Here is a 23,853-nt window from a genome sequence, read left to right as displayed (position 1 = left end):
CTGTTACTGGCCTCCAATCAGCGAGACGAGAAGAGAAGTGAATGCTACGGTACTGCGAAAAGACCAAGGGACACATCCACGTGACATTATGGGGAAGTGCACCTGATGATAGAGTACTGCACCCTTCAATTCTTCCATGCTTCTTATGCTGCACTTGGGTGATCACCAAGGTCACTCACATCAGCCTATGATACCCTTCGAGGAATGCTTTTCCAAGCCTTTCAGCAGTACTGGAGGCCAACATCGTCACCATGCTCTGCATCCTTGATTTTCTGCAAGGTGTACTGTATCAAGACATCAAGGTCGAAGAGAACATCGACACAGCTGGAACCCCTCCTGAATGGCCTTGACAGGTATCTTGCCGACCAGTCCACATAAGACGAGTTTGATGTTCCCTGCCTGAATTCACACTGTTCGTCTCTGTCTCTGTCGTCACCCAACCCTCTGCCTGCTCTGTGCATCGACCTTGCCGCCTGCCTCGGGCATGAAAAAGCTCATGGTTATGGCCGCCTCATGTGCATCTGTCCAGCCCTTGGGTACAGGTGCGAATTGCGGTATGTCAACTGCCTGATATTGGTCATTTTGGTCCTGAATGCACGATAACAAATTTCTAAACAGTCTCCACGCTCGATATGCTGATAATGAGCTTTGCGTCATGCACCAAATATAGGCCATAGCCTTGCGTAAGTAGTTCACCACCTCTGGAATCTCGTTCCTGAAATGCTGGCAATCGAGAGCCATTTCCAGCATGAAAACAGCCGTGGCCTGCGCCACGTAATGAAGCAGCGCCCACCAGGGAAGCAGCTGATACGACTCATGCGCGCTCGGATTGTCTGGCATGATTGCCAACAACGACATTGCCGCATGAACGCAGGCGCGAGCAGAACTCAGATTGAATTCCTGCGACGCAGAAGATTGATTCTCGATAACGATGTCGCACAGGCACGGTCGATGGAGGATCATCTGGACACTGTGATAGTATAGGGCCAACTCGATCCTGGCCCGTGGATCTGTGTCCATGGTAACATCACTCTGCAGGTTCAGTTCATCCGGGAGGCTCTTAGTCCAAAACCTCAGGTCCGTCTGCAGCTCACCAATTTTGCCCTGAACTTGTGCCCATGTGCTGTCGGACGTTCCGCTGTATAGCTTCGTTGCAATTTTATCACTCAATCGACACAGGTGGATACGGTGGGGAAAATAGTGTGGCGAAACTCCACGGCCCAGCGATGAGAAGCTGGTCAATGGCACCATCCCACCCGTCATCACCTGGGATATGTCGCGCCTGGCCCTGAGAAATTCTAGCCACATCCTGCGCGACTCGAGAGCTGACATGTAGTCGGAATCTTCCACGTTTCCGTCTTCAATGTGCTCCTGTCGTTGCAACAAATCGGTAGGCGTGGTTACATCGGATAGGAAAATGGACTTCGGTCTTCCGGTAATCTCCGCAATCAAGACCTCCAGGCAGTATAGCGCATACCACGTCCGGGCGCGTCGAGCTCTTTCAGCTTCATCGAGGGCGGGGTCTGACACTTTGAGGTGTAGGCCAAGTGCTGTTGCGTGTCTTGTGGCATGGCCTAAAGTATTCCACGCACTGAAAGGGGCTAAGAAAGTGGTCGCTCTGCGGGAATTAGATGTACTTACCGCGTAATTGACCCATTGATCAAAAGATAGTACGCGAGGAGCCCGATTCCTTGGATTCGATCAATGTCTGGATGATCAAACACCACCCTGTGGTCAAGGCCTAGAGCGCGCGCTCTGGCGTAGAATAACATGTGCCTGTCTTCATCACTTTGCTGATCAAGTTTGCTAATATGCAGCCACTTTGCTCCTATGGCCCAGACCAGATTTGCCTGTGCGAGCCACCGCCGCTGGCTCCAGGTCGGCATCATTCTTTCCTGCGGGTAAGAGAGCATTGTCTGCAAGAAGGTCTCTCGAACAACGAATGGATAGGCGCCTTGCATAGCGTGGAAAAAGGCTTCCATCAGTAAGTACGCATCTTGCCCAGAGGGCCATTCGTAGGGGTCGATGGTATCCTCATCGAAGGCCAAGACATCGACGTCGTCCATGTAGAAGCTAAAGTCTTTGGCGATTGTGAGACTGTGGTCCATCTCGCCCGTGGCGAAGCGTGAATACTCGGTCTCGCGTGGATGCTGTTTATGGACTACCTCAAGAGCACGTCGAAACCATGACATTTCCGACATCTTTCCAACGAAGCCGGAGGCTCCAGAGCCACCGTCAAGGTCAACAACATGGGCCAATTCTCCCTGCTTTCCAGGAGAGCCGACATCTGATGGCGCCGTTCTCTCACCTGACACCGCGCCCGGCTCCGTAGGCTGTGTTGTGTCTTGAGTTGTCGATTGCTTCATGCTGCTACTTGCCACCGTCATTGACTGACTGCCCGAATCTTGCCCACTCTCGGAAGGCTCCGTTGAATACTGCCGAATGGGTGTCAGAGCTTGCGCGTAAAGGATGTGTCTAATACCTTGGACAGAATGTCAAGAACATCACTATGTCTGGACGAGTCAAAATCGTCTCTGCTTCCGAGAGAGCGCAAAGCCGTGAGCAGGATTTGATTCTCGTTCTGCAACTCGCCAATGCGCTCTAGGCTTTCGGCAAGATCTCTGCACCAAATTAGTACTTTGGTCAACTGTGGACGCCTTCAAAGAATGCAGTACTTCCTGTTCCGCTCCCGTTTTCGGTCTCCAAAAACGCACGTTGCGTTGTCCTTGATACATTTGGTGCATCGTTCTCCTCCGGAGCATTTGGTGCGCATGATTCTGCACCGATCGCAAGCATGTGACGTTCGTGGTTTGGTGATAGCGCTGCCAGGCCGAGAAGGTGGGCGTGGGGGACTCGGACCTCCTCGCTGTGGTTGCGCTCTAGGTATGACCGTTCGCGAAGGAACGAACCTGCCTGGCGCCGTTGACATGCTTGCTTGGTTTCGCGGCTTTTGCGAAGATTCACGTGTCGGCCCTTTAGAGGGACAGAACCATCCAGCAAAAGAATAGAGGGTGCTCGAAATCATACAGCCATGGCATAAGGTGGAGGTTGAAGGCCAGCGATAGAGTCTGTGATCACAATATTCTCGATCGGGGCAAGCAAAATACCTGAGATTTGTTGTTCCAAACACTGAATCTCTGATCAATATTCAGTAACAAGCGTGGGAGACAGCGAACGCGTAAGTTAAGTTTCGGTGCCGCTGAAAGATCTGGCGATCGCCCCCTTATCTGCTACGGCAAAGATGTCGCTATTCAAGTCGACCAAGCACAACTCCAGCCTAACAGTCGCTTAGACCTGACTGTTGCCGGCTTTGTAAATCAGCCAATGTAGGACTCAAGATTGTTGGGTTGATGGGTGGCGATTTAAGAGTGCCGGGAAAGGTTTCCGCCAAATGTTGGATTTTCAAGGCGCTCCAATATCGAGTTTGGGCTGTTCTGCGCCCGTACGAGGACTCGAGGCCTACATTGAGACCTCGATAGAGTGGAGCATCAGCAGACGACGCAATATTTTTCCGAGGCGAGTTGATTGGATACGAAAGATTCTCGTTAGTATGATTGGCTCTGGCCACTTGGAAGGATGTGTCTTACCAGGGACGAGTGGGAATTACCTTGGTAATCAATCGGACAATACTTCGTGTCCACACATGTCACCACCGATGAGGTGAAGGCAAGATGACTTCAAACGGATATGGCATGCCGTTTCGCCGGAAAAGTCCCTTCTAAGGAGGAAAGCAGAAGCGACGGATATAAGGATGGGTGCCTACATTTTTCTGCAATTCCACAACATGGGATGCAAAGAGTGGTCGGTGGAAGGGTACCCATAACATCCCAGAATTATCGGATGGCGACAACATATCCAGGAAGCAGTAGCATGATGGTCTAGGCTCACCAGGCCGGGTTCGGGGCAAATCGTGAAGTGTCTATAGGCCGCTGGGCCCACAACGTCCAGGCAAAGTTTCCCCTATCTCACGGTCACGGTTGGTTCCATGACAGCGCTGGGCTACCCTAGTGCTCAAGCTTGAATGATCCGAGTACATGAGCCACGATGGGCTAACCTTGCCCTTGGCCGCCGAGACTGCTGGGAGAGTCATATTCCTTCCCTTCAGACTGCCCCACATGTAGAGAGTTCATGCCCAGAGTTGATCCTCAGACTTGATGCTCAGACTCACTGGCGTTGAAGTGGAGATCAGGCTGTTGCGGCAAAGCATGCACGAGCACAGCGAAGAGGCAGCATAAGGAGAACTTTTGGCACGATTTCAACGGCTAATGGGATGGCATAATCAGACATGCCTTCTTCAGGGTCGAAAGACGAAGTAAATGCGGAGGGGGAAAAACGCATGTGTGGCGTTGGTCTCGAAGGAAGATCAAGTGGCTAGTGTGAGTGGTGTGGCTGGTCGAAGACTCGAAGATGACGTTGCGGGAAGCGGGAAGAGCCCCTCCAAAATGTTCAATCGAGCTCTCAGCAAAGAAAACAAGACTTCTCCACCCCCTCCCAATCTGCACTCGATTTGGTGTTCAACAAGTTTTTTAATCCAGTCATTTCATAGGCAGTATCTTTTCCATAATTCACAGACAACAGACTCTGGAATCGGCCCTATCCTGCTACCTGCAGGTGTTCCCCCCTAGACCTCCCCTCTCAATCTCCGCAAGCTCCGTTCAACCATGGCCAAGGTCGACCAGAAGGTTGTTTTGAGTAAGCTGTCTGCCCAATGCAACCACGCGAATGGATTACTGATATGAGTTTCAGTTGTTATCGACGGCTGGGGAATCCCGTCGGAAACCTCCCCTCCAGATGGCGACGCCATCGCCGCCGCTGAGACCCCCTACATGGATGAGTTCGCAAAAGAAGGCTCCAAGACTGCACAAGGCTATACCGAGCTGGAGGCTTCTTCACTAGCCGTGGGCTTGCCTGATGGCCTAATGGGTAACTCGGAAGTCGGCCATCTCAACATTGGCGCAGGCCGAGTGGTCTGGCAAGACAGCGTTCGAATTGGCCAGACAATCAAAAAAGGCGAGATGAAGAATGTGCCGAATGTCAAAAAATGCTTCCAAAGAGCTGTTGACGGCAACGGCAGGCTTCATTTCGTCGGCCTTGTCAGCGACGGTGGTGTCCACAGTCACATGGATCACCTTTTCGCTCTTCTTCAGGTCGCCAAAGAAATGAAAGTGCCAAAGGTCTTTATTCACTTTATCGGAGATGGCAGAGATACCGATCCGAAGAGTGCTTCTGGATACATGCAACAACTTCTGGATAAGACGAAAGAAATGGGTGTTGGTGAGTTGGCCACCGTTGTTGGTCGATACTACATCATGGACCGAGACAAGAGATGGGATCGTGTCGAAATTGGCATGAAAGGCCTTGTCACGGGCGAGGGTGAAGAATCGACAGACCCGGTGGCAACAATCAAGGCACGGTACGAGAAGGGAGAGAATGATGAATTTCTCAAGCCCATCATCGTGGGTGGTGACGAAAGAAGAGTCAAGGACGGTGACACGCTCTTCTTCTTCAACTACCGGTCAGATCGAGTGAGAGAAGTCACTCAGCTCCTAGGTGACTACGATCGATCCCCAAAGCCAGATTTTCCCTATCCAAAAGATATTCAGATCACGACCATGACTCAGTACAAGACCGACTACACCTTCCCCGTCGCCTTCCCTCCCCAGCACATGGGCAATGTGCTGGCGGAATGGCTAAGCAAAAAGGGTGTCAAACAATGTCATGTCGCAGAGACGGAGAAATATGCTCATGTGACGTTTTTCTTCAACGGTGGAGTCGAAAAACAATTCGAGGGCGAAGAGCGGGAGATGATCCCCAGTCCCAAGGTTGCCACTTACGATCTGGAACCTCCCATGAGTGCGCAGAAGGTGGCCGACAAACTCAGCGAAAGGATCTCCGAGAAGAAGTTCGAGTTTTTGATGAACAACTTTGCACCCCCCGATATGGTGGGCCACACTGGAGTGTACGAAGCAGCAATCAAGGGAGTGGCGGCGACGGATGCCGCCATTGGAAGCGTGTACGAGACTTGCAAGAAAGAAGGTTACATTCTGTTCGTGACGTCCGACCATGGCAATGCTGAGGAGATGTTGAACGAGGAGGGTACACCAAAGACCTCGCATACTACCAATAAAGTTCCATTCGTCATGGCAAACGCGCCTGAAGGCTGGACTTTGAAGAAGCAAGACGGAGTGCTTGGTGATGTGGCACCCACAGTGCTGGCGGCGATGGGCATAGAGCAGCCAGAAGAAATGGGCGGGACGAGTCTTTTGATTAAGAAGTAAGTGGACCTTGAAGTCGACAAGGGATATTGTTAGCAATATCTTTACCGACTGCCAGGCCCAGCTTGTACATTGGCTGTGAGCGTTGTGGTACCTTAGAGACATGAGCTGATGAGACATGAAATAGACGAAAAGCAAGCAACTTGAACCCACAAGCGGAGGAATAGCGTCTTCCTTTCAGGTCTTCTGAGCCAAATCGCAAGAGCGTGACTCCAGAGAACGTCGGGGACCTTATTTCTATTCTCGAGAGGATTCGACTGTTTCAGTTAAGAACAGGACGTACTGGTTGACATGACGACGAAACAATCTTGACCATCTTATTTCCTGGTTGATAGCTGATAATTCCCATCCACCCTGCCATCATGGCATGGCTGAGTTGCCCAACACGGGAAGGGAAGGGAAAATGGAAAATGATTCCGGGCTTGATGGATTGGGTCGAGTTACACAACATGTGTATTTGTTCAGATAGAGGTAGTACAACATGGTCTAATGCTCACTCTCAGAAACCGTAGCCAAGATCTGATTTTCGGGTTCCAGGGAGGGAATAATCAATACAGGTTGCTGTTGAGCTGTGTATTGTAGACGACTTGACGAGACGACTGCAGACACCTCGTCGGCCCCACAAACCGATGGAATTTGTTGATTGGCTGTTTGACGATTTTCGATGTCGTGAAAAAGAGTGTCGTGGATGAATTGATGACTCCAACAGATAAATTTCGAGCAGAGCTTAAAGTAAGAACAACATTCTGCGGTAGCGAGGGGTTCGACTGCTACTACTCATCAAGCATACGACAACTGGGAAGCCATCGTGAGCGAAGTGGTCGTCCTCACTAGAGACTGTCGGAGTGGGCTCTTGACCTCACAGCCACCAGGGACCTCGTCTATAATACCAATCCTCAACAACATGTCATTAACAGAATCTACACCCGAGGCCGCTGCGAAGGCGGCCTCCCTCTCGGCTCGTAGCCTTGCCGTCCTGCCAGTATCAGCACGCAACGATGCTCTGACAGCCATGCACGACGCCCTGCTCACGAATAAAGAGTCCATACTTGCCGCCAATGCACAAGACATGATCCGCGCCACCTCGGCCTCACAGTCTGGCCACCTATCCCAAAGCGTCCTCAAACGTCTCGACCTTTCCCGGCCCGGTAAATATGAGGACATGCTGCAGGGTATCCTCGACGTGCGTGGACTCGACGACCCGATCGGCAAATGTGACCTGCGTACCCTTCTTGACGACGGATTGGAACTCGAACGCGTGTCGTGCCCGATTGGCGTGCTACTTATCATCTTTGAAGCGCGACCGGAAGTCATTGCCAATATTGCGGCGCTGGCCATCAAGTCCGGCAACGCGGCGATCTTGAAAGGCGGGAAAGAATCCACCAACTCCTTTGAGACGATTGCAAAAGTCATCAGCACCACATTGGAAGGGACGCAAGTGCCCAATGCGGCGATACAGCTCGTTAAGACACGCGACGTCATTGACCAGCTGTTGGGGCTTGATCGCTATATCGACCTAGTCATCCCGCGTGGTGGGAATGAGCTTGTCAGGTACGTCAAAGAGCACACGAAAATCCCGGTGCTGGGTCACGCGGATGGATTATGCAGTGTATACTTGCATAGTGATGCGGATCAGGAGATTGCGGTTCGAGTCGTGGTAGATTCGAAATGTGACTACCCAGCCGCTTGTAATGCGGCCGAGACATTATTGGTGCATGAGAGTGCATTGACAACAGCGCTGCCAGCTGTGGCCGAGGCGTTGCTTGCAAAAGGGGTATCATTGCGGTGTGATGAGCAGAGTAAGAACGCTCTGAGAAAGATGTTGCCTCCGACGAACGCTACGTTGGTGCAAGAGGCGGGTGAGGAGGATTACAACACAGAGTTTCTGGATCTCATCATGGCAGTGAAGACGGTACCTGCCACGACAGTCATTACGAACGGCCAGCTCGCGGACGAGCAACGATCAAACGACACGTCGCTAGACTTGGCGATCGCGCATATCAATACGCATGGGTCGAAGCACACGGACTGCATTGTAACGAGCTCAGAGAGAGCGGCAGAGAAGTTCATGTCCTCTGTCGACTCGGCCGGCGTGTATTGGAATGCTTCCACAAGGTTTGCTGATGGGATGAGATATGGGTTTGGCACAGAGGTGGGCATCAGCACGAATAAGATACATTCCAGAGGCCCCGTTGGTCTCGAGGGCCTGACAATCTACAAGTACAAGATCAGGGGACATGGGCAGACTGCTGCTGAGTATGGTGAAGGAAGCGGGAAACGAAAGTACAAGCATGAGAGATTGAGCATTTGAGCGCACAATATTGTAAGGCTGGCGAGTTATGCATTTCATCCGAGCTGCAAATGGAGAGTTGTCGAACCGCCTACCATGCTTTTGAACAGCTGCTGAAGCAAGGAGACGGACAACCGGGAAGATTCTCAAGATTCGCGAGACGGAATGTACCTGGCCCGCTACCTGATGACCGGCTGCACGCAACAGTCACTGAAATGTGCACTGCCAGTAGCTCAACTAAGCCTGAAAGACCGAGCATTTCGTCTGGATCAAGAGCATCTCAACCGTCTGCACGAAATTGAGACTTTAAACACCAGCGTACCATATTAATTGGACATTCTGGACGACGATTGATGCCGCAATTCTGACTGCCAGTCTCCTTCCTCTGGTGCACTCAATTCCATGTTGACGTCCTGATATATCTCGATGCAATGGCACCAATGGAACGATCAGGTACCTATAACTACTCTATACTGCAAAGTCAGAGAGCATGATTTATCCGAGGTAAGTATTTCCAGACTGAAATATACTGTCCAATTTCTCAGCTCTCAACAAGCCACATCTTCCATTGTTCGCGTTTGTTCCCATCTCCTGCATAAGGAGCCTTGACAGGCGCGATTGGCAACCCCTTTCGAGGAGGACGGTTGAAAACCAAGTCCTGTCATGCCTAATCCACCAAGCTCTTATCTACCACGCAAACTGCCTTCCCTTTGAGGCGACCGGATTCCAGAAGCTCAATCATCCTCGGCACCTCTTCTAGGCCATTAAACACCTCCGTCTCAGCCTTGATGCTGTTCTTCGCGACCACATTCAGCATCTCCTGGCTCGTGTTGCGATCACCATACATTGTGCCTTTGATAGCGACATCGCGCAACACGACATCCTGGAAAGGCACGGTGATTTCTTGCGGCTGTGCAGCTTGAACGACGACTCCATGCATACGTGTGATTGCAACAGACAGTGCCGCCGTGGAAGGATGATCGCTGACATTGATGGTGGCTTCGACGCCTTTGCCATCCGTCAAGGCTTGCACCTTTTCCACAATCCGGGCTTTCCCTTCACGTGCGTCTAGAACCTGCTCTGCACCCGCATGCCGAGCCACTTCCAGCCCTTCGTCTCTGGCGTCGATTGCAATGACATTGATGCCTGAGGCTTTTGCGAACTGGATTCCGAAATGTCCCAGCCCGCCTCCTGCACCGACAATGGCGAGCCATCCCCTAGACTTGACTCCGCTGACCAACACAGCTCGGTAGACCGTCACCCCGGCGCAAGCAAGCGGCGCTGCTGCCACAAAGCTCACCTCATCAGGCACGTGGCAGCTTGCTCTGGAGTCCACGACGTGGTACTCTGCAAACGCCCCATCGGACTTGATCCCCGTCGCCCCGTCTGTCGCGAAACAATATTGGTTCCAATCCTGTCCGGCAGGAGGATTGCAGTTCTCGCATTTCCCGCACGGGTGAAGCGAGATTCCCGACATCACGCGATCGCCGAGCTGGAAGTCCGTCACAGCATTGCCCTTAGCAACCACTACTCCTGTGCCCTCATGAGACATGGTGATCGGTAAATGCGAGCCAAACACGCCTGCAAGGACCATCAAGTCGGTATGGCAGAGTGAAGCGACGGCGGTGCGGAGGAGCATGTCATGCGGTCCGAGTTTGGAGACTGACGGTGTTGGGACTTTCTGGATCGCCAGCGGTGCGTTGTACTACAGTATTTGCCATGTCAGTTTACCGGCTGGAGGTAGCTGACTTTATTATTCCTTGACATCTCGATGATGAGGAAAAGGATTCTTGTATGCATGTAGTAGGCCCTCGAGAAGGGCGGAGTGGACTTGCTTCACCTTTACGACCTGTACCGCGAGCATTTCGCTTGGAATATCCGTCGAGGAAGTAGCCATGGTCAAGTCGTTGCTGTGATGGTGACTTCTGGACTCTCGCGTTCCTGGATGTGTACAAACACAACTGAGGTTTTTGAAGACCTTTCACAACTGTGCCGTGGCTGAAGACTTCAATCCTGCCCACTCCGGTTAGTCAATCGGCTCAGCTGTTTCCGACTTGAGGTGGGTGTCTATGCAGTAGGATGTCGACAGGGGCCTTCTGGCGTCCTATGAACACCAGCCATTCACTACCCCATCTTGTACTATCAAAGCCGCCAATAAGCAGGAAAACAATCGAGACCTCAGCTCGTCATAGCCATGGAAGCCCCGCGCTGGGTTGGGGCTGAAAGCTGGTTCCAGTTTCCCCCACATTAACTAGAACCGGCGAAATATCAACAAAATATGTCTTGCACGCCATGTCCTCTAGAGACTATCATACTGGTCATCACGAACACAACGTGACGGAGATACAATATTGGCCATCTTCACGCGTGCTTCAACATTCATCCCTGCTGCTCACTCTCCATAGCGGCAACTGTAGCAGCCTTGGTACTTGCCGACATATCCATCAACACCTTCTGGTGCAACCAATGCGGCCAGCCTCGTATGCCCGTGGCCAGGGACAAAGACGACGGGACGACGATCTGGCCGCTATCTCCCGAATACAATTGTTTCACAACAGCGTCTGCAACGACTTTGGGTTCGACCATAGATACTTGCAACCCGTTCTCGAGCAGGCGCTGGATCAAGGGCGTCCTAATCCATGCGGGAAGCACAACTCTAGCGAGCACCGTCAGCACATTGATATTGAATTGGCAAAAATTAGGATACTTACGTCGTTCTCACTTTCTTCGCGTTGTAATACAGGGCCAATTCCAGCCCTAAGCCTTCATGAAATGCCAGTGCGGCTGCTTTTGATGCAGCGTATGCCACATTTGCAGTGCGCGGACCGTGAGCCGCCAGGCTTGCAACAGTGACAATGTGTCCATGGTTTTTCTCAATCATATGAGGCAAGAATTCTTTGACGAGCTGGTAGTGTGAGAAGAGGTTCACCGAGAAAGTCCTCTGGACATCGTCCATGGATATACCCAGGATGGTCGCGTCAAGTGCGAGACCGGCATTGTTGATCAGGACAGTCGGATTGCCGTGCTCGGAGCGAATGCGGCCACAGGTGGCCTTGATGGCATTGAGATCGCCAACATCGACCTGGTAAGCTGATGTGTTGGGAGCTGTTCAGTGTCAATGTCAGTGCCGTGAATTGCGCCAGCGCAAACTAATATCACTACTCACGCAGTTGCCCCTTCGCTTCCGTGATATCGAGAATGATGACTTTAACTCCTCTGCTAGCCAACTTTTCAACCATCTCAGCACCGATACCCGAATTTCCTCCTGTTATCACGACGAGTTCCTTGGACCAGTCCCATTTCGAACTCGAAGTGTAGTGGTTGAGTGCTCTTTGCGAAAGCCATCCGCTCAGGGACCTCAGTGCTTGTATGCCGACAAGCGCACCAACAACTGGCAGACCATATTGCCTAAGCCTTGGATTCGCAATAATCCCTCGATACAAGGACTCCATTTGCTGCAGCATGCTTTGTTCCCGGCGTCAATCACAATGCCACCGCAGTAGAAGCTCGAATGGTCCGGACTGAGACAGTGAGAACAATGTAATGGATGCCAAATCGTCAGCCATTACGCATTACGCCCTTTTGCAGTACCCAATCATGAAACTGCCTGGAGGGCATCAGGCCTGCCATCCTCTCCGGCGCAAAGGGTGAGAGCAGCTTAGTCAGCATCCTGAAGCCGTTCGAGATTCTTCTTTTGCTGCAGAAGTCCGCTGTTCCTCGGAGAATTCTTGACTTGAAGTCTCTGCAGACGACATGACGACATCAGCGACATTGTCTCGTCCGGTGACAATCCAACAAGTTTACAGTTGTAAGAAGACTTTCAGAAAACAAAGCCATCATGACGCGAAACCATAGCATCGTCGCCAAGTGCTTATGGACTCGGTGGGTACTCGGTTCTCGGAGCTACTTTAGCATTGGCGGCCTCGACGGCTTACATGATGTCTTCTGATATCGAGTTTCAAGGTATACAGGCATCCAGAGACTCTGAAAAGCTTCTCGGATCTGTGAAGCATCCAGAAGCCGACGATATACCAAGTCCGCCACATCCGGCGTTGGAAGGGTACAAGCACGAACAGATCAGTCGGCCTGTTCTTCGCTGTCGACGAAACTATCCCTAGCAGGAGCGACCGTCGCCATCGAATTCGGTAATGACACGAGCGCCTCGCTATAACCAAACATAACTAGCGGAGATATTCCACGGGTATTAGATAGGCCATTACAGTGGTAGAGTCCAGGAGGCCACGCAGTCAGCGAGCGAGGCTCATCACGGTAGCAATGGGCGACTACCCTGTTCGTGTGGATCAAAGCCCACATCTGGCAAAGCACGAAGCCGCAGTATCAATCATTGCCCAGCAGGTCGCCCATTTCGATGCCTCCGATATCCCATTCCGGATATTCCACGGCAACACCAATTCAACTCGACCCAGTGTCCGGACCCGGGCATGCACCATCGATATATCGTCGCTCCACAACGTCATCTCTGTCAACCAGACGACCCGGACATGCCTCGTCGAGCCAAATGTGCCGATGGATGCCCTCGTGGCTGCGACATTGCCTTACGGCCTAGTACCCCCTGTTGTCCCGGAGTTTCCGGGCATCACGGTAGGAGGCGCGTTCGCAGGAACGGCAGGCGAAAGCAGTAGTTTCAGGCACGGTTTCTTCGATAAAGCTGTCACTTGGACCGAAGTCATTCTTCCAGATGGAGAAATCGTTATCGCTTCCAAGGACAAAAACGAAGACTTGTTCTCCGGCCTCGCAGGGACATTTGGTACGCTGGGCATTACCACTTTGTTTGAGATATCGCTGGTTCCTGCGAAAAAGTTTGTCGAGCTGTCCTATATTCCTGTCGGAAACATTGAGGATGCCCAACGAGTAATGCATCAAGTTACAGAGGACAAGGAGATGGATTTTTTGGATGGCATCATGTTCGCTCCTGAAAGGGGAGTTGTCATGGCCGCCAAATTCGCTGGTCGGAACAGCACCAACAGCGGTATGCCGGTTGTCACCTTCACCAAGGCATGGGACCAGTGGTTCTACCTCCATACCGAGCAAGTAACAAACAAATCGACCGGCGTCGACACCATTAAGAGCACTACTCCAACCTCCAAATCGCCAGCAGCGGCCCACCGCGAACTGATCCCCCTGACAGACTACCTCTTTCGTTACGACCGTGGCGCCTTCTGGACCGGCCGCTTTGCATTCACGTACTTCCTCACCCCGTTCACCCGATTCATCCGCTGGCTGGGCGACCGCTACATGCACACACGAATCATGTATCACGCCCTGCACCGTTCCGGACTCATGCAGCGCTTCATCATCCAGGACATGGCCCTTCCGAACAAGAACATTCCCGAATTCTCCGCATGGTTGGACACCGAGCTGCCGCACATCTACCCGCGGTGGCTGTGCCCACTCAAGACGGAGGGAACAGTCAGCATGCATCCTCACCTCGCACCGGCGGCGGCATCAAATGACGATGCCCTGCTGAACATCGGTGTCTGGGGTCCCACGCCGCCAGGAATGCGGCAGGTCACCGTCAACCGCAAGATCGAGGCCAAGTTAACATCCCTGCAGGGTATGAAGTGGCTGTATGCACAGACCTTCTACACGGAAGACGAGTTCTGGCAGATCTACGACCGGACCTGGTACGAGGCGCTGCGGAAGAAGTACCGCGCCGAGAAGTTGCCCAGTGTGTATGAGAAAGTCAGGACGAAGTTCGAGGTCGAACCGAACACCGATGGCGATGTACGGCTTGGTATTGAGAAGGGCTTCTGGAGCATCTGGCCCTTTGCCGGCGTTTACGGCGTGTTGAGCGCCATCAAGGGTGGTGATTATTTGAGGAAGAGCTGAGGTAGTCAGACTTGATCCGGTATTCCGGGAGTGCAAGGTAGCCTGTAGACATTAGCCAGCATTGTTGGAGTGCGGGATATGCAACTTGTATACAGATAGATTCTGCGTACAGGATCAGGCATACAGACAACAGCCATGCAAGAGCTAAGTTAGTATCGACAAGGCTCGGACAGTTACCATTTAGATGCAAGATAGAGTATACAAAACCAAGACAGTACGAAGTATCATTCGCGCATGGAAAAAGAATAGACATAGACTGGTCGAGTTGCTTCTCGCCGACTACTTGATCTTTTCACATTTCTTGGGCATAGTCTATCACATTCATTGATTTGATTCAACCAAGTCATCGGTTGGTGTTTCCACACTCAAGTTCGAATTCATTCAACCCCGTTCAGCACTGCGCATAGCCATACATGTCTAGAATCCAGGATGGTCATATCAAAAACTAGCACAAACGTGCTGTGCCACTCCCTCCAATGGCAGTTTACACAATGTCGCGGCACCTAGCAATCCAGCCAGGTATTCGAGCGTGCTACAAGGTTGCTGTGCGGCAAAAAGAGACGGTCGTTCATCATCGCATAATCTCATTCCATATCAGTGCTTTGAGCTCCTCTTTGCTCAACTGATCTTTGTTGCGGTCAAAATCGAAGAACTCTTCCGGAATCGGTTCAGCAGTTGGCTCGTCGTCAGGATCATGGTAAGGCTCGAGATAAGGGTGCTTCAGCGCGTCTTCGACCGTGATCCGCTTGACTGGATTGAAAGCAAGAAGCTTCTCCAACAAATCGAGGGCCAGGTCCGAGGTCTTGGGGAAGAGAGCCTTGAGAGGGATTTTCTTCTTGAATGGCAGAGACCGGATGTATTCGCGAGCACGCCTCGACTTGATGCCGTAGTAGTCTTCCATAGTCGGTGTTCCGAGAACATCCAAGATCAATGTGAGTTGATGGTGGTCTGTGGAAAGTTAGCTTTCTCCATCGTGCCCTTGGATAACCGAACTTACAATCTTTGCCTGGGAACAACGGCTTTCCACTCAGCATCTCGGCCAAGATACATCCGACGCTCCAGACATCTATCGCTTTGGTGTACTCCTTGAACGTGAGCATGATTTCTGGTGCTCGATACCATCTTGTTGCGACATATTCCGTCATGAAACCCGAATTGTCGTCGGTAGAAGCCGCAGACCTCGCCAAACCAAAATCGCACACTTTCAGGTCGCAATTAGCGTTCAATAGCAGATTGGAAGGTTTTAGATCTCGATGGAGGACATTGGCGGAATGCATGGCCTTGAGGGCACGTAGGGTCTGGTAGATGAAGTACTGGCAATGATCATCCGAAAGATCTTGTGTTCTGATCACACGATGCATGTCGGTTTCCATCAATTCCTGTGGTTGTCAGTGTACCCTCGGGAAACGTCAATGTGCTAGACGGACCTGAATAAGATAGACTTCCGAGAAGGACTCGTAATTTCGTGGCTTTTGGATATCGAGGATGGAGATGATATTTTCGTGATTGAAGTAACGTAGCAGTTTCATTTCTCGTAACGTACGCAAGCAAAACATGGAATGGTCGAAAGGAGTGATCTTCTTGATGGCGACTTTCTGGCCGGAGGGTTTGTGGAGGGCAGAACTGCAATCGAGGTCAGCTCGCGCAACTGAGCTGGATAGACTACTTACCAGACAACGCCGTAGGCACCTTCACCAATGACATCTTGAATATCGTACTGATCAGACACGTTGAATGAGATCTTCCTGGAGCCGCCGGACGGAGCAGATTGCTGCTGCGGCTGTCCCATATTGCTGACCGACTCTGACTTGTCTTCCTACTGGAGATCTGACCGGTTGTATTGAGCTTCACGCTATCTTTTCCTTGTCCAACTTTCAGGGTAGTATCCAACTGGGATGACTGCTGCGCTCGAGGACAGCGGGCCGATCTTTCGAGTTCGCAGGAGGAAGGGTGCAAAAGGTCTAGAAGCCGGAGTCGATCTAGCCCCCTTTCTATCTCACCCTTTGTTCAGTTCCGTCCTGTTGGAATGTGGATCGAGAAAGTGCGGGCTGATACAGGAAAAGAATGCCGTGCGCACTCTGGCTGAGCGAGTAGAAGCACTTGGGATGGCGGTGAAGTAGGACGCGGAACGCAGTGGGTAAGTGCTATGGTGCAATCAGTATTCAGGTCTCTCCGGGCACTTAGAGGTGTCTCTCAGTATCCTGACAGGAGACATGGACGACATACCGCTGGTATTTTCTCGCCCGCGAGTCCTATGCCTGCGATTGTTCGAGGCGCTACGAGTAAGGCAGTGAACAACTCCAGCGACTTGTTGTGAGGAGTGGGGTTGACGTTCTGGAGGCTGCGGAGCACAGGGTTGCAGTTGCGGGTAGTAAGTGCAAGAAGCAATACTTGCAGATCAAGGCCGGGACACAGGAACGAAAGAATGAGGAAGGACGTGAGCTATCTATGCAGAAAGTGAATGATATCCCAAGGTGATCAAAATGGACAGGTCGAGTGCAGTGCCCGGCAGAAGTATGTGACCTCGATCTGCAGCAGGATCGATCAGCTCTTCACACACTTTCACACCCGCGACCGAATTGAAGGACGTTTGGCTGGATAGCCGCCCACACTGGTCGAGCACAGTCGAGCTAACTCATGGAACTGTCCGCTTGATGCGACGCGCTATACCCCTTGTTCATCTAGCTTCTACCGGGGCCGTGCATCTCTGACACCTAGTCGCCCGTCGTTTACAGGGTGGCCAGAAGTCTGATCAGTGTTTCATCCTGGTTTGTCGCAGCATGGGCCCCCGAAATAGGTCAGGCACACGCAACAGCATCGAAGCGAGCCGAGAAAAGATGGAAGATGGAAGATGGGCCACTTGCAATGTTTCAACACAAGCCATGTCCTTGTTTGTCCATGGCTTAATTGACCGAGCCTTCTTGTATTCGCTCTATGGGAACTTAGCTAGCGCTCATCAGCTTCTCATTGCATGACCTGCCCAAAATTTGTTAGCAAGACAGATATTCCGTCTGCATTCAAGCTCATCAACCATGACATTCCACTATGTGCTCACCTTTTCTCGCATCTGTCCCATCCATTGCTGGAGACTGACCCCTTGGTCTGCTCGATCTTCTACGAGCATCGTCTGTGCCCATAATCTCAATCCTGGTTCGCCATCCTCCTTGACAACGTAGAGATGGGGCACCACGATACTTCCAACACCCTTGGCCCGGTGATCACGACTCTTGGAGATCACAGCTCTGACGCGCTCGCTAAAGTCGTTGTCCAATTCCGGTAAACGCTGCTTGCCAACCTTCAGCTGGCTCTTGTCGGGGAGACCGAAGACATCCATAATCAATTGGGGCACAGCATCTCGTCCGATCCAGAGGAATTGCGTTTGACCATCATCAATCAGGTACAGCCCGTATGGCACAATGCGCTCGGACGAGAGATTGTGTGGTGGTGGAAGAATGATCTCGCCTGTCTCCTTATCGCTCGTTCCGGCATCGTCACCCATGTCGTGGAGAGAATACATTTTAGGATAAATGTACTGTATCAGCAAGGGTAGGGGCAAAGTTGACAACAGGCACAAGGCCGCAGAGCGCATATCGCTGGGAATCTGAGAAGATCGTCTGAGACCCAGGTTCTTGGTGAGAGCCAAGAACAGGACGGGGAGACCACGAAGGTTTGCAGGGAACTGCAACCCACCTCCACCCATACTGCCACCAGCAAGCTCTTTCTTGTAGGTCGAAAGAAGTTCCACCAGCTTGCTCTGGATCATATCACGGGCGCTGTCAAGACCACCATTGAGGACCCGTTCGACCGCCTTGTGGCTGTAGTATGTGGTGATCGCTTGTTGATCCGATGATGCATAAACATCTGCCAACTGTTGCGTGGTCGGCAATGCCAAAGTCATAACCCGAATACGTCTCTCGCCATTGCAAGTCGTGTGCAAGACGGCCGTCTGCATGCACACGACCGGTTTGGTGATGGTCTCATCAATTGCCACTTCAACGACGTAGCTCTGGTCTCGGGGAAATGCTGGAAATGCGCACAGGTCGGAGCTGCGATTGAAGAAGTTGCCATAGAACGTGCTCATTCGCAAGCCAGTCGTTGCCCGGACACGAAGCACTGCTTCGAGGCCAATTTCGGCGGACAGGTAGTCTGAAAACTCTTTGGCAAACTTCATAGCATCATCTTCCCGTGCAGCGTTCCAGCCAGGATAGAAATAGGTCTGTCCGCCAGTATACCTGGGGAGATTGCTTAAGGAAGCCACATCTTGATACTGGGATGAGAACAGGAACATATCCACAGAGATCTGCTGCTTGGAACACTCGACTGCAAAACTCTTGTAGAAGCTGTTGCTCGTCTGGAGAAGACTGCTTTCCTTTGAAGTGCCCAGAAGCTTCTTGTCTTCACGCATATCAAGCTTTCCGTGTCCGATATTCGGTAGGGAGGCTGTCACGACCGTCATCTTGCCACCAACAGGCCCAATCAGCTTGTGACCTGCTTTAAGTGCAGATCCCATAGCGGAGGCACCATTCTGAGTGTTTTGGAACATTTCTTGCAACTTGTCGAGGAAGTTCTCGATGTTCTCCCGGCATTCGGACAACGTAACAAGCAGATCCGCAGGTGTAGGCAGGAAAGCCTCTTCCAGGTCACTCACAACAAGCATGCTCGTTTGTGCATTTTCAGTCCCATCTCGTGGTATGTTGAAGAAGTGCAGGCTCGAGTCCACAGCGATAAATCCGAGTCTCGTACGTCGGTCGGCGTTTGGTATTCTGTCCAAGCTTTCTCGAATGCATCTCGCCGTCGTCGCCAATAGACCACTTGTTACAGCGGCGTAACTCACATCCAGCAAGAAAAGGTAAACCAGTGGTTGTGGGGGTCGAACCATGTATTCTTGAGGAGCGATAAATTCGACCACGGCATGGTTGAGGTCCGGCCTCTGCCATCTGTCCAGGCTCTTTTGAGACGCTGCATCCCAGTCGAAGGCCTGAGGCACATCGTTGGTCAAATTGCACATATTACACCTCCATCGATGACCATGATCCAGGAATGTGACAAATGGATTGATATATGACCGACATCTTCTGCAACGCGATATTACTTGGTCAGGCACGATCGGCACAGGGTCTTCGACGTCGTGCAAGGAAGTGTACGGCTGGATGACAAGAGCAAATGGCAGCTTCGACTTCTTCAAGAGAGAGTGCGTCGTTGGGACGGCGTTCAGTGTAGATCGGACGTATTTAGGCGGACAATTGGCAAAGGGCGAGGGGGTTACGCTCGTCTGTGACCACTGTTAGATTCAGATTCCACGTGCAAGATTGGAAGAGACGTACGTTGGGTGGCAGGATTGCGGGCGGAGGCGGGTAGTCTAGCTCTGCAACGTTGAAAGGCTGGTTTGACAAGTCCGTAGGATAAAGCTGATTCAGAACAGGAGCACGTTGTGATTGCTGCGGCGCCGCAGCTACAGGAGGCTTCTGAGATATGTCCATCTGCCCAAATTGCTGCGTGACGCCTGCAACCCCTTGTGCAGGATATCCAGTAGCTGGTGGCTGGTAACCTCCCATTGCTTCCTGGCCTGGATACATGGGCGTTGTGTTCGGCTGGGCTGCGACAGGATTCTGTTGGTACCCTCCCTGGGGATAGCCAGCCGCATCTTGTTGAACAGAGTAGCCTGAATACGCATCGCCTGCTTGTGGTTGGCCTCCCAAGGCTGCATTTGCTCCAGCCCCAAATTCGTATGCCTGTCCAGCATATGCACGCTTCTTCCTGCCTGCATGAGGCTGGCCTTGCGGAGGAGCAGGTGCTACTCCCGGCGGTGAAGTTGTTTCGTAATTCTCGTAATTTTGCCCTGCTGGCGGCTGTTGACCGTACCCATCCTGTCCCGGCGGACCTGGCTGAGGGTACTGCGACATAGTTGAAGGCGGCAGGGATCAAGAATTCGTGTGGAGGAGGCTTCTGGCGCCGGTGCAAGCAAGGTGATGAAATTCGGGCTGCGACTCGGAGGAAAAGAGAGTGCGGAGCACTGGGGGACGATGACGGGTTTGTGCGAGGCTATTCCTGAGAAATCTCGTAAAGCATGGCATCCATAGTCAGTACGAAGATCTCCAAGTGGAAAAGAACTGGACAGCAAGAAGATGTTGAATGGGGATTACTACGAAAGATCTCCTGTTGATAACAGACAAGTTGTCCTCTATGTGGAGGACTGTGTCCATCGACAGGTGTGCTTCTGACGTTTTGACCAATCATCTTTGACGCACTTACCAAGACCACATTACCCGGGGTCAAACGTGGTCACCGTTCCATCATCTGTACGGAGTATTTTGTTATCAAGTATGATTATTGAGGTTCCAATACGTGCATGGTTCTGTACCTAGCCGTCTTGAACAACGTATGAAGACGTGGAAGCTGCAATGAAAGATGCGCGATTTCTCTGGGCGAAGTCCTTGTATCAATATTCAAAATAATGTACAGTGGGCTAACATCTCGCCATTAAGCGAATCCTGCAACTTCTGTTCTTCACACCCGGGCACATCTGATCTTGGATGACAACTTGACGTCGCCGTCCCAATCTCATTGAGCTTCTGTTCAAGCGCTGCCTTCTTTCAAATCATACGGTGGCGGAGAGACCTTCCCATCTCTGACAGGTGCTGGCTTTGGCACGACAGCAGCAGTCACAAAGCCCACAATGATGAATAGGGTGACGATAATGACTTCCATAAGAACTCCCATCAAGCCACGAACCAGTATTGCACTCCACTCCAAACTCCACGAATTGAAGTACTTGGGTCTGCTTGCGAAAACGGAGAGGATCGAATAAATCATGCGGACAGCCATAAATGGCAGGGTCGCCAAAACTGCATAGAGTAGCCGGCGCTCTCCAGCTCTCACATGTACAGCCTTGAGAAACCCGTGGACTGTGATAAAGATGTCTGCCACATAAACGGCCAAGAAAAGCATGACCGCCGCTTTGAGTTCCGCAAAACCTGAGGAGGTATTGGAGGGGTTGTCCCCCAAGAGATTGGTAGCGCCAACGATGCTGAGGACGAGCCCTGCCAGTCCTGGCAGTCCGAGTACGCGGAAAAGCTGAAAAGGGAGTCCGTGGCCTTCCATGCCTGCTTCAACGCGGCCCAGTAGCCCCAGGGCAGTGTAGATGATTGCAGAAAGCCCAAAGTTGTTCATGATGTCGTATGAGATGGTGACACCACTTGATGGACTTTCGACAAGGACTATTGCGCATATAGCTCCGACTACGCGGAACAAGGAGATCATGACTAGGAATCGCCATCCGAGTCGCTTGCCAGCCCCATGCTTGTAGACGACGGCAATGGAAACCAGGAAAGCCGGGAAGAAGAAGATCAGCTCGCAGATGGCAAGGATCTCGAATGCTGCAAGCATCATGTTTGGGATGTGTGTCTGCTTCTGTTTGAGGATGGGCTCAGTTGTTTAATCTGGAGGTTCGGTGTGAGAGGCTGGATATTAGTACTTGGTTCTGGCTGAGAGAGCCATGGCCACCCGCTAAGTGAACTGTTATATAGAGACATCTGTTGTCGTATGCTCCCGAGTTCTTTCTTTGCGCATGAATAACCATGGGTGCAAGGCGAGACTAAATTAAGCTACGAAATGAAGGTAGATCGTCTCTTGACCAGCAAGGGTCCATTTCACGAGGGCGGCACATCTGGTTCGAGGAACGTGCGGCAAAATAGGCAGTGGCGCTATGAGCGCCTCTAGGGTTGAGCTTCGTGGTCCATCGCGATATGGATCAAAGGTGGTTAGATTCGCGAGCTTATTTTGTCGAATATACTCCGTATTCATTGGGGGGAATGACTGCTTCGCTTGTATCGTCCGTTTCCGGCATAGCACAGTACATTGCGAATATCACTCCGTATCCTATCTGGGTACCTGGTAAGTGCGCAAGCTGCTCTTGTTGCAGTCGTCCTTTTAATACAACATGGCCCAGCTTCCAATCTCGATCACTTTTGCGTTTGTGAACGCCAGCCAGTCTCTGTGAATATTCAGCTGTCCTAAATTTAGTACTTGATGTCGCCCAAAAGTTCATTGAATGCATGGTCTTGTCGTGAAGTGAACAGTCCGATTCTCGCTTGGATGAGCACGACCCATTGAGCAGCAACCTTAGCGGATACCGCAGTGCTTCGAAAGGCACTGCCGCCTGGTCCAATGTGAGCCGGACGACTCGGATATTGTCAGACGGTCACGTGGACACGTTCCGGAGGAGCTAGGACTGTTGTGGTAAGTGTGAGATCGGAACGTCAAAGATCAGGCGCGAGCCTTCCTTGCGTTGATGGGCTGACAGACAGCTCGTAAATTGAAGTCTGGACTTGATTCTCGGGTGCAGGGTCGACTGCTGTCCGCACGCATCAACGACGTAGACCGACCTCTCTCAAACCGCCATCTGACGTGGCATACTAATTATGGCACTTATCTTGACGAGTGTGCCGCTTGCCGGCGTCCTTGGTATAGCGTTCTCCTCGATGTTCGTCGGCGGAAATTGGGTCGTCACTTACGCGAATGTGCCTGTCTTGATGCTGCCATCATCGACGTCCTCCGCAGATAAGGCGCAAAAACCAGAAGCGAGCCCATCGCATCTTGCTCGCCAATGGCAAATGACCTACGACATAGGCAGCAAAGCAGGTCCATTCTTGGCGGTCTCTTCCTGCGTTTCTTACTTGTACGCGGCAAGAGAGCTCCCATCTGCGGCGGTCACCCAGAAACGACTATTTGTCGCTGCAGCAGTGTTAAGCATGGCAATTGTGCCCTTTACCTTCACGGTCATGAAAAGGACCAATGGTGAATTACATCGCCGGGCACTGGCGGCAACGCAAGGCAAAGAGGAGGAAGCCAAAGCAGATGCTGAGAAAGACGGGGTCGAAAGCTATCAGACCAATGAACTTCTCCGCTGGTGGTCGACTCTGAATATCTTGTAAGTGGTCTTCCAAGTCAGGAAAATGCCAAGTCCAGCATAACGACTGAACGATCTCACAGGAGAGCCTCGATTCATGTTGGAGCGATTAGCTGTGGCATTGCGGCAATGTTGCTTTAACTGCATTGCCACTTTGCGGTTATTGTGGCCTCCATTGAGTCTTTGCTGCTCATCGCGGCCCTTGTGGGGGACAAACCACAAGCGCAGGAAGAATTGCTTTGTTTTGACCAGAAGCACTCCTTTGCTACTGGTTTCAGGTAGAAATTTGCAGTGAACTGGCTCGTCCCGATGGTGTCGAGAATGTTGGCTTGGTGGGCAGACGGCTCTTTCATCCTCAGATGCAGTCTGGCCATTTGTTGTCTGAATCTAGCGACAGGCGCAGTCCAGACTGTGACACATCCTGCATGGTGGTGACTCTGCGAGCAGAGAGTTGGGTGCTGGTGACATCAGATACGCCACTCAAAAATTGAAGAATATCTCCCTCGCTGTAATAAATTCTGTCTTGAATT

General features: G+C 51.7%; 10 protein-coding genes across 12 annotated transcripts; 4 read left to right on the top strand and 6 right to left on the bottom strand.

The window, feature by feature from the left end:
• Window positions 1-432: 432 nt before the first annotated feature.
• PV05_09351 (uncharacterized protein) lies at window positions 433-2,929 on the bottom strand (the record flags this gene model as incomplete). Its single annotated transcript, XM_013455682.1, has 4 exons — window positions 433-1,591; window positions 1,642-2,435; window positions 2,483-2,621; window positions 2,910-2,929. 4 exons carry the CDS (start codon window positions 2,927-2,929, stop codon window positions 433-435), a joined length of 2,112 nt encoding a protein of 703 aa, XP_013311136.1.
• A 1,567-nt stretch (window positions 2,930-4,496) lies between these two features.
• PV05_09350 lies at window positions 4,497-6,781 on the top strand. 2 transcript variants are annotated; one of them, XM_013455681.1, is made up of 3 exons: window positions 4,497-4,692; window positions 4,747-6,274; window positions 6,403-6,781. In XM_013455681.1, the coding sequence occupies exons 1-3, from the start codon at window positions 4,662-4,664 to the stop codon at window positions 6,440-6,442; spliced, it is 1,599 nt and encodes a 532-aa protein (XP_013311135.1). In that variant the 5' UTR covers window positions 4,497-4,661; the 3' UTR covers window positions 6,443-6,781. The 2 variants fall into 2 exon arrangements, with proteins under 2 accessions (XP_013311135.1, XP_013311134.1); XM_013455680.1 differs by having other exon boundaries at window positions 4,747-6,781.
• A 213-nt stretch (window positions 6,782-6,994) lies between these two features.
• PV05_09349 (glutamate-5-semialdehyde dehydrogenase) lies at window positions 6,995-9,070 on the top strand. Its single transcript, XM_013455679.1, has one exon. It carries the CDS (start codon window positions 7,180-7,182, stop codon window positions 8,584-8,586), a length of 1,407 nt encoding a protein of 468 aa, XP_013311133.1. The 5' UTR covers window positions 6,995-7,179; the 3' UTR covers window positions 8,587-9,070.
• Window positions 9,071-9,230: 160 nt separating this feature from the next.
• PV05_09348 (uncharacterized protein) lies at window positions 9,231-10,462 on the bottom strand (the record flags this gene model as incomplete). Its single annotated transcript, XM_013455678.1, has 2 exons — window positions 9,231-10,270; window positions 10,406-10,462. 2 exons carry the CDS (start codon window positions 10,460-10,462, stop codon window positions 9,233-9,235), a joined length of 1,095 nt encoding a protein of 364 aa, XP_013311132.1. The 3' UTR covers window positions 9,231-9,232.
• Window positions 10,463-10,708: 246 nt separating this feature from the next.
• PV05_09347 (uncharacterized protein) lies at window positions 10,709-12,162 on the bottom strand. Its single transcript, XM_013455677.1, has 3 exons — window positions 11,732-12,162; window positions 11,277-11,670; window positions 10,709-11,221 (listed from the first exon to the last, which is right to left on the bottom strand). Exons 1-3 carry the CDS (start codon window positions 12,027-12,029, stop codon window positions 10,945-10,947), a joined length of 969 nt encoding a protein of 322 aa, XP_013311131.1. The 5' UTR covers window positions 12,030-12,162; the 3' UTR covers window positions 10,709-10,944.
• A 158-nt stretch (window positions 12,163-12,320) lies between these two features.
• PV05_09346 (uncharacterized protein) lies at window positions 12,321-14,633 on the top strand. Its single transcript, XM_013455676.1, has one exon. It carries the CDS (start codon window positions 12,841-12,843, stop codon window positions 14,413-14,415), a length of 1,575 nt encoding a protein of 524 aa, XP_013311130.1. The 5' UTR covers window positions 12,321-12,840; the 3' UTR covers window positions 14,416-14,633.
• A 41-nt stretch (window positions 14,634-14,674) lies between these two features.
• Window positions 14,675-16,986, bottom strand: PV05_09345 (mitogen-activated protein kinase). Its single transcript, XM_013455675.1, has 5 exons — window positions 16,642-16,986; window positions 16,086-16,559; window positions 15,843-16,038; window positions 15,413-15,794; window positions 14,675-15,363 (listed from the first exon to the last, which is right to left on the bottom strand). Exons 2-5 carry the CDS (start codon window positions 16,202-16,204, stop codon window positions 14,987-14,989), a joined length of 1,074 nt encoding a protein of 357 aa, XP_013311129.1. The 5' UTR covers window positions 16,205-16,559; window positions 16,642-16,986; the 3' UTR covers window positions 14,675-14,986.
• A 246-nt stretch (window positions 16,987-17,232) lies between these two features.
• On the bottom strand, window positions 17,233-20,574 carry PV05_09344. 2 transcript variants are annotated; one of them, XM_013455673.1, is made up of 3 exons: window positions 19,740-20,574; window positions 17,471-19,687; window positions 17,233-17,391 (listed from the first exon to the last, which is right to left on the bottom strand). In XM_013455673.1, the coding sequence occupies exons 1-3, from the start codon at window positions 20,316-20,318 to the stop codon at window positions 17,380-17,382; spliced, it is 2,808 nt and encodes a 935-aa protein (XP_013311127.1). In that variant the 5' UTR covers window positions 20,319-20,574; the 3' UTR covers window positions 17,233-17,379. The 2 variants fall into 2 exon arrangements, with proteins under 2 accessions (XP_013311127.1, XP_013311128.1); XM_013455674.1 differs by having other exon boundaries at window positions 17,233-19,687.
• A 305-nt stretch (window positions 20,575-20,879) lies between these two features.
• Window positions 20,880-22,039, bottom strand: PV05_09343 (uncharacterized protein). Its single transcript, XM_013455672.1, has one exon. The coding sequence runs from the start codon at window positions 21,802-21,804 to the stop codon at window positions 20,992-20,994; it is 813 nt and encodes a 270-aa protein (XP_013311126.1). The 5' UTR covers window positions 21,805-22,039; the 3' UTR covers window positions 20,880-20,991.
• Window positions 22,040-22,712: 673 nt separating this feature from the next.
• On the top strand, window positions 22,713-23,832 carry PV05_09342 (uncharacterized protein). Its single transcript, XM_013455671.1, has 2 exons — window positions 22,713-23,344; window positions 23,407-23,832. Exons 1-2 carry the CDS (start codon window positions 22,836-22,838, stop codon window positions 23,462-23,464), a joined length of 567 nt encoding a protein of 188 aa, XP_013311125.1. The 5' UTR covers window positions 22,713-22,835; the 3' UTR covers window positions 23,465-23,832.
• Window positions 23,833-23,853: the final 21 nt, after the last annotated feature.

Source organism: Exophiala xenobiotica, assembly GCF_000835505.1.
Source record: "Exophiala xenobiotica strain CBS 118157 unplaced genomic scaffold supercont1.6, whole genome shotgun sequence".
NCBI classification, from domain to species: domain Eukaryota; kingdom Fungi; phylum Ascomycota; class Eurotiomycetes; order Chaetothyriales; family Herpotrichiellaceae; genus Exophiala; species Exophiala xenobiotica.
This window is presented reverse-complemented; position numbering and strand designations above follow the sequence as displayed.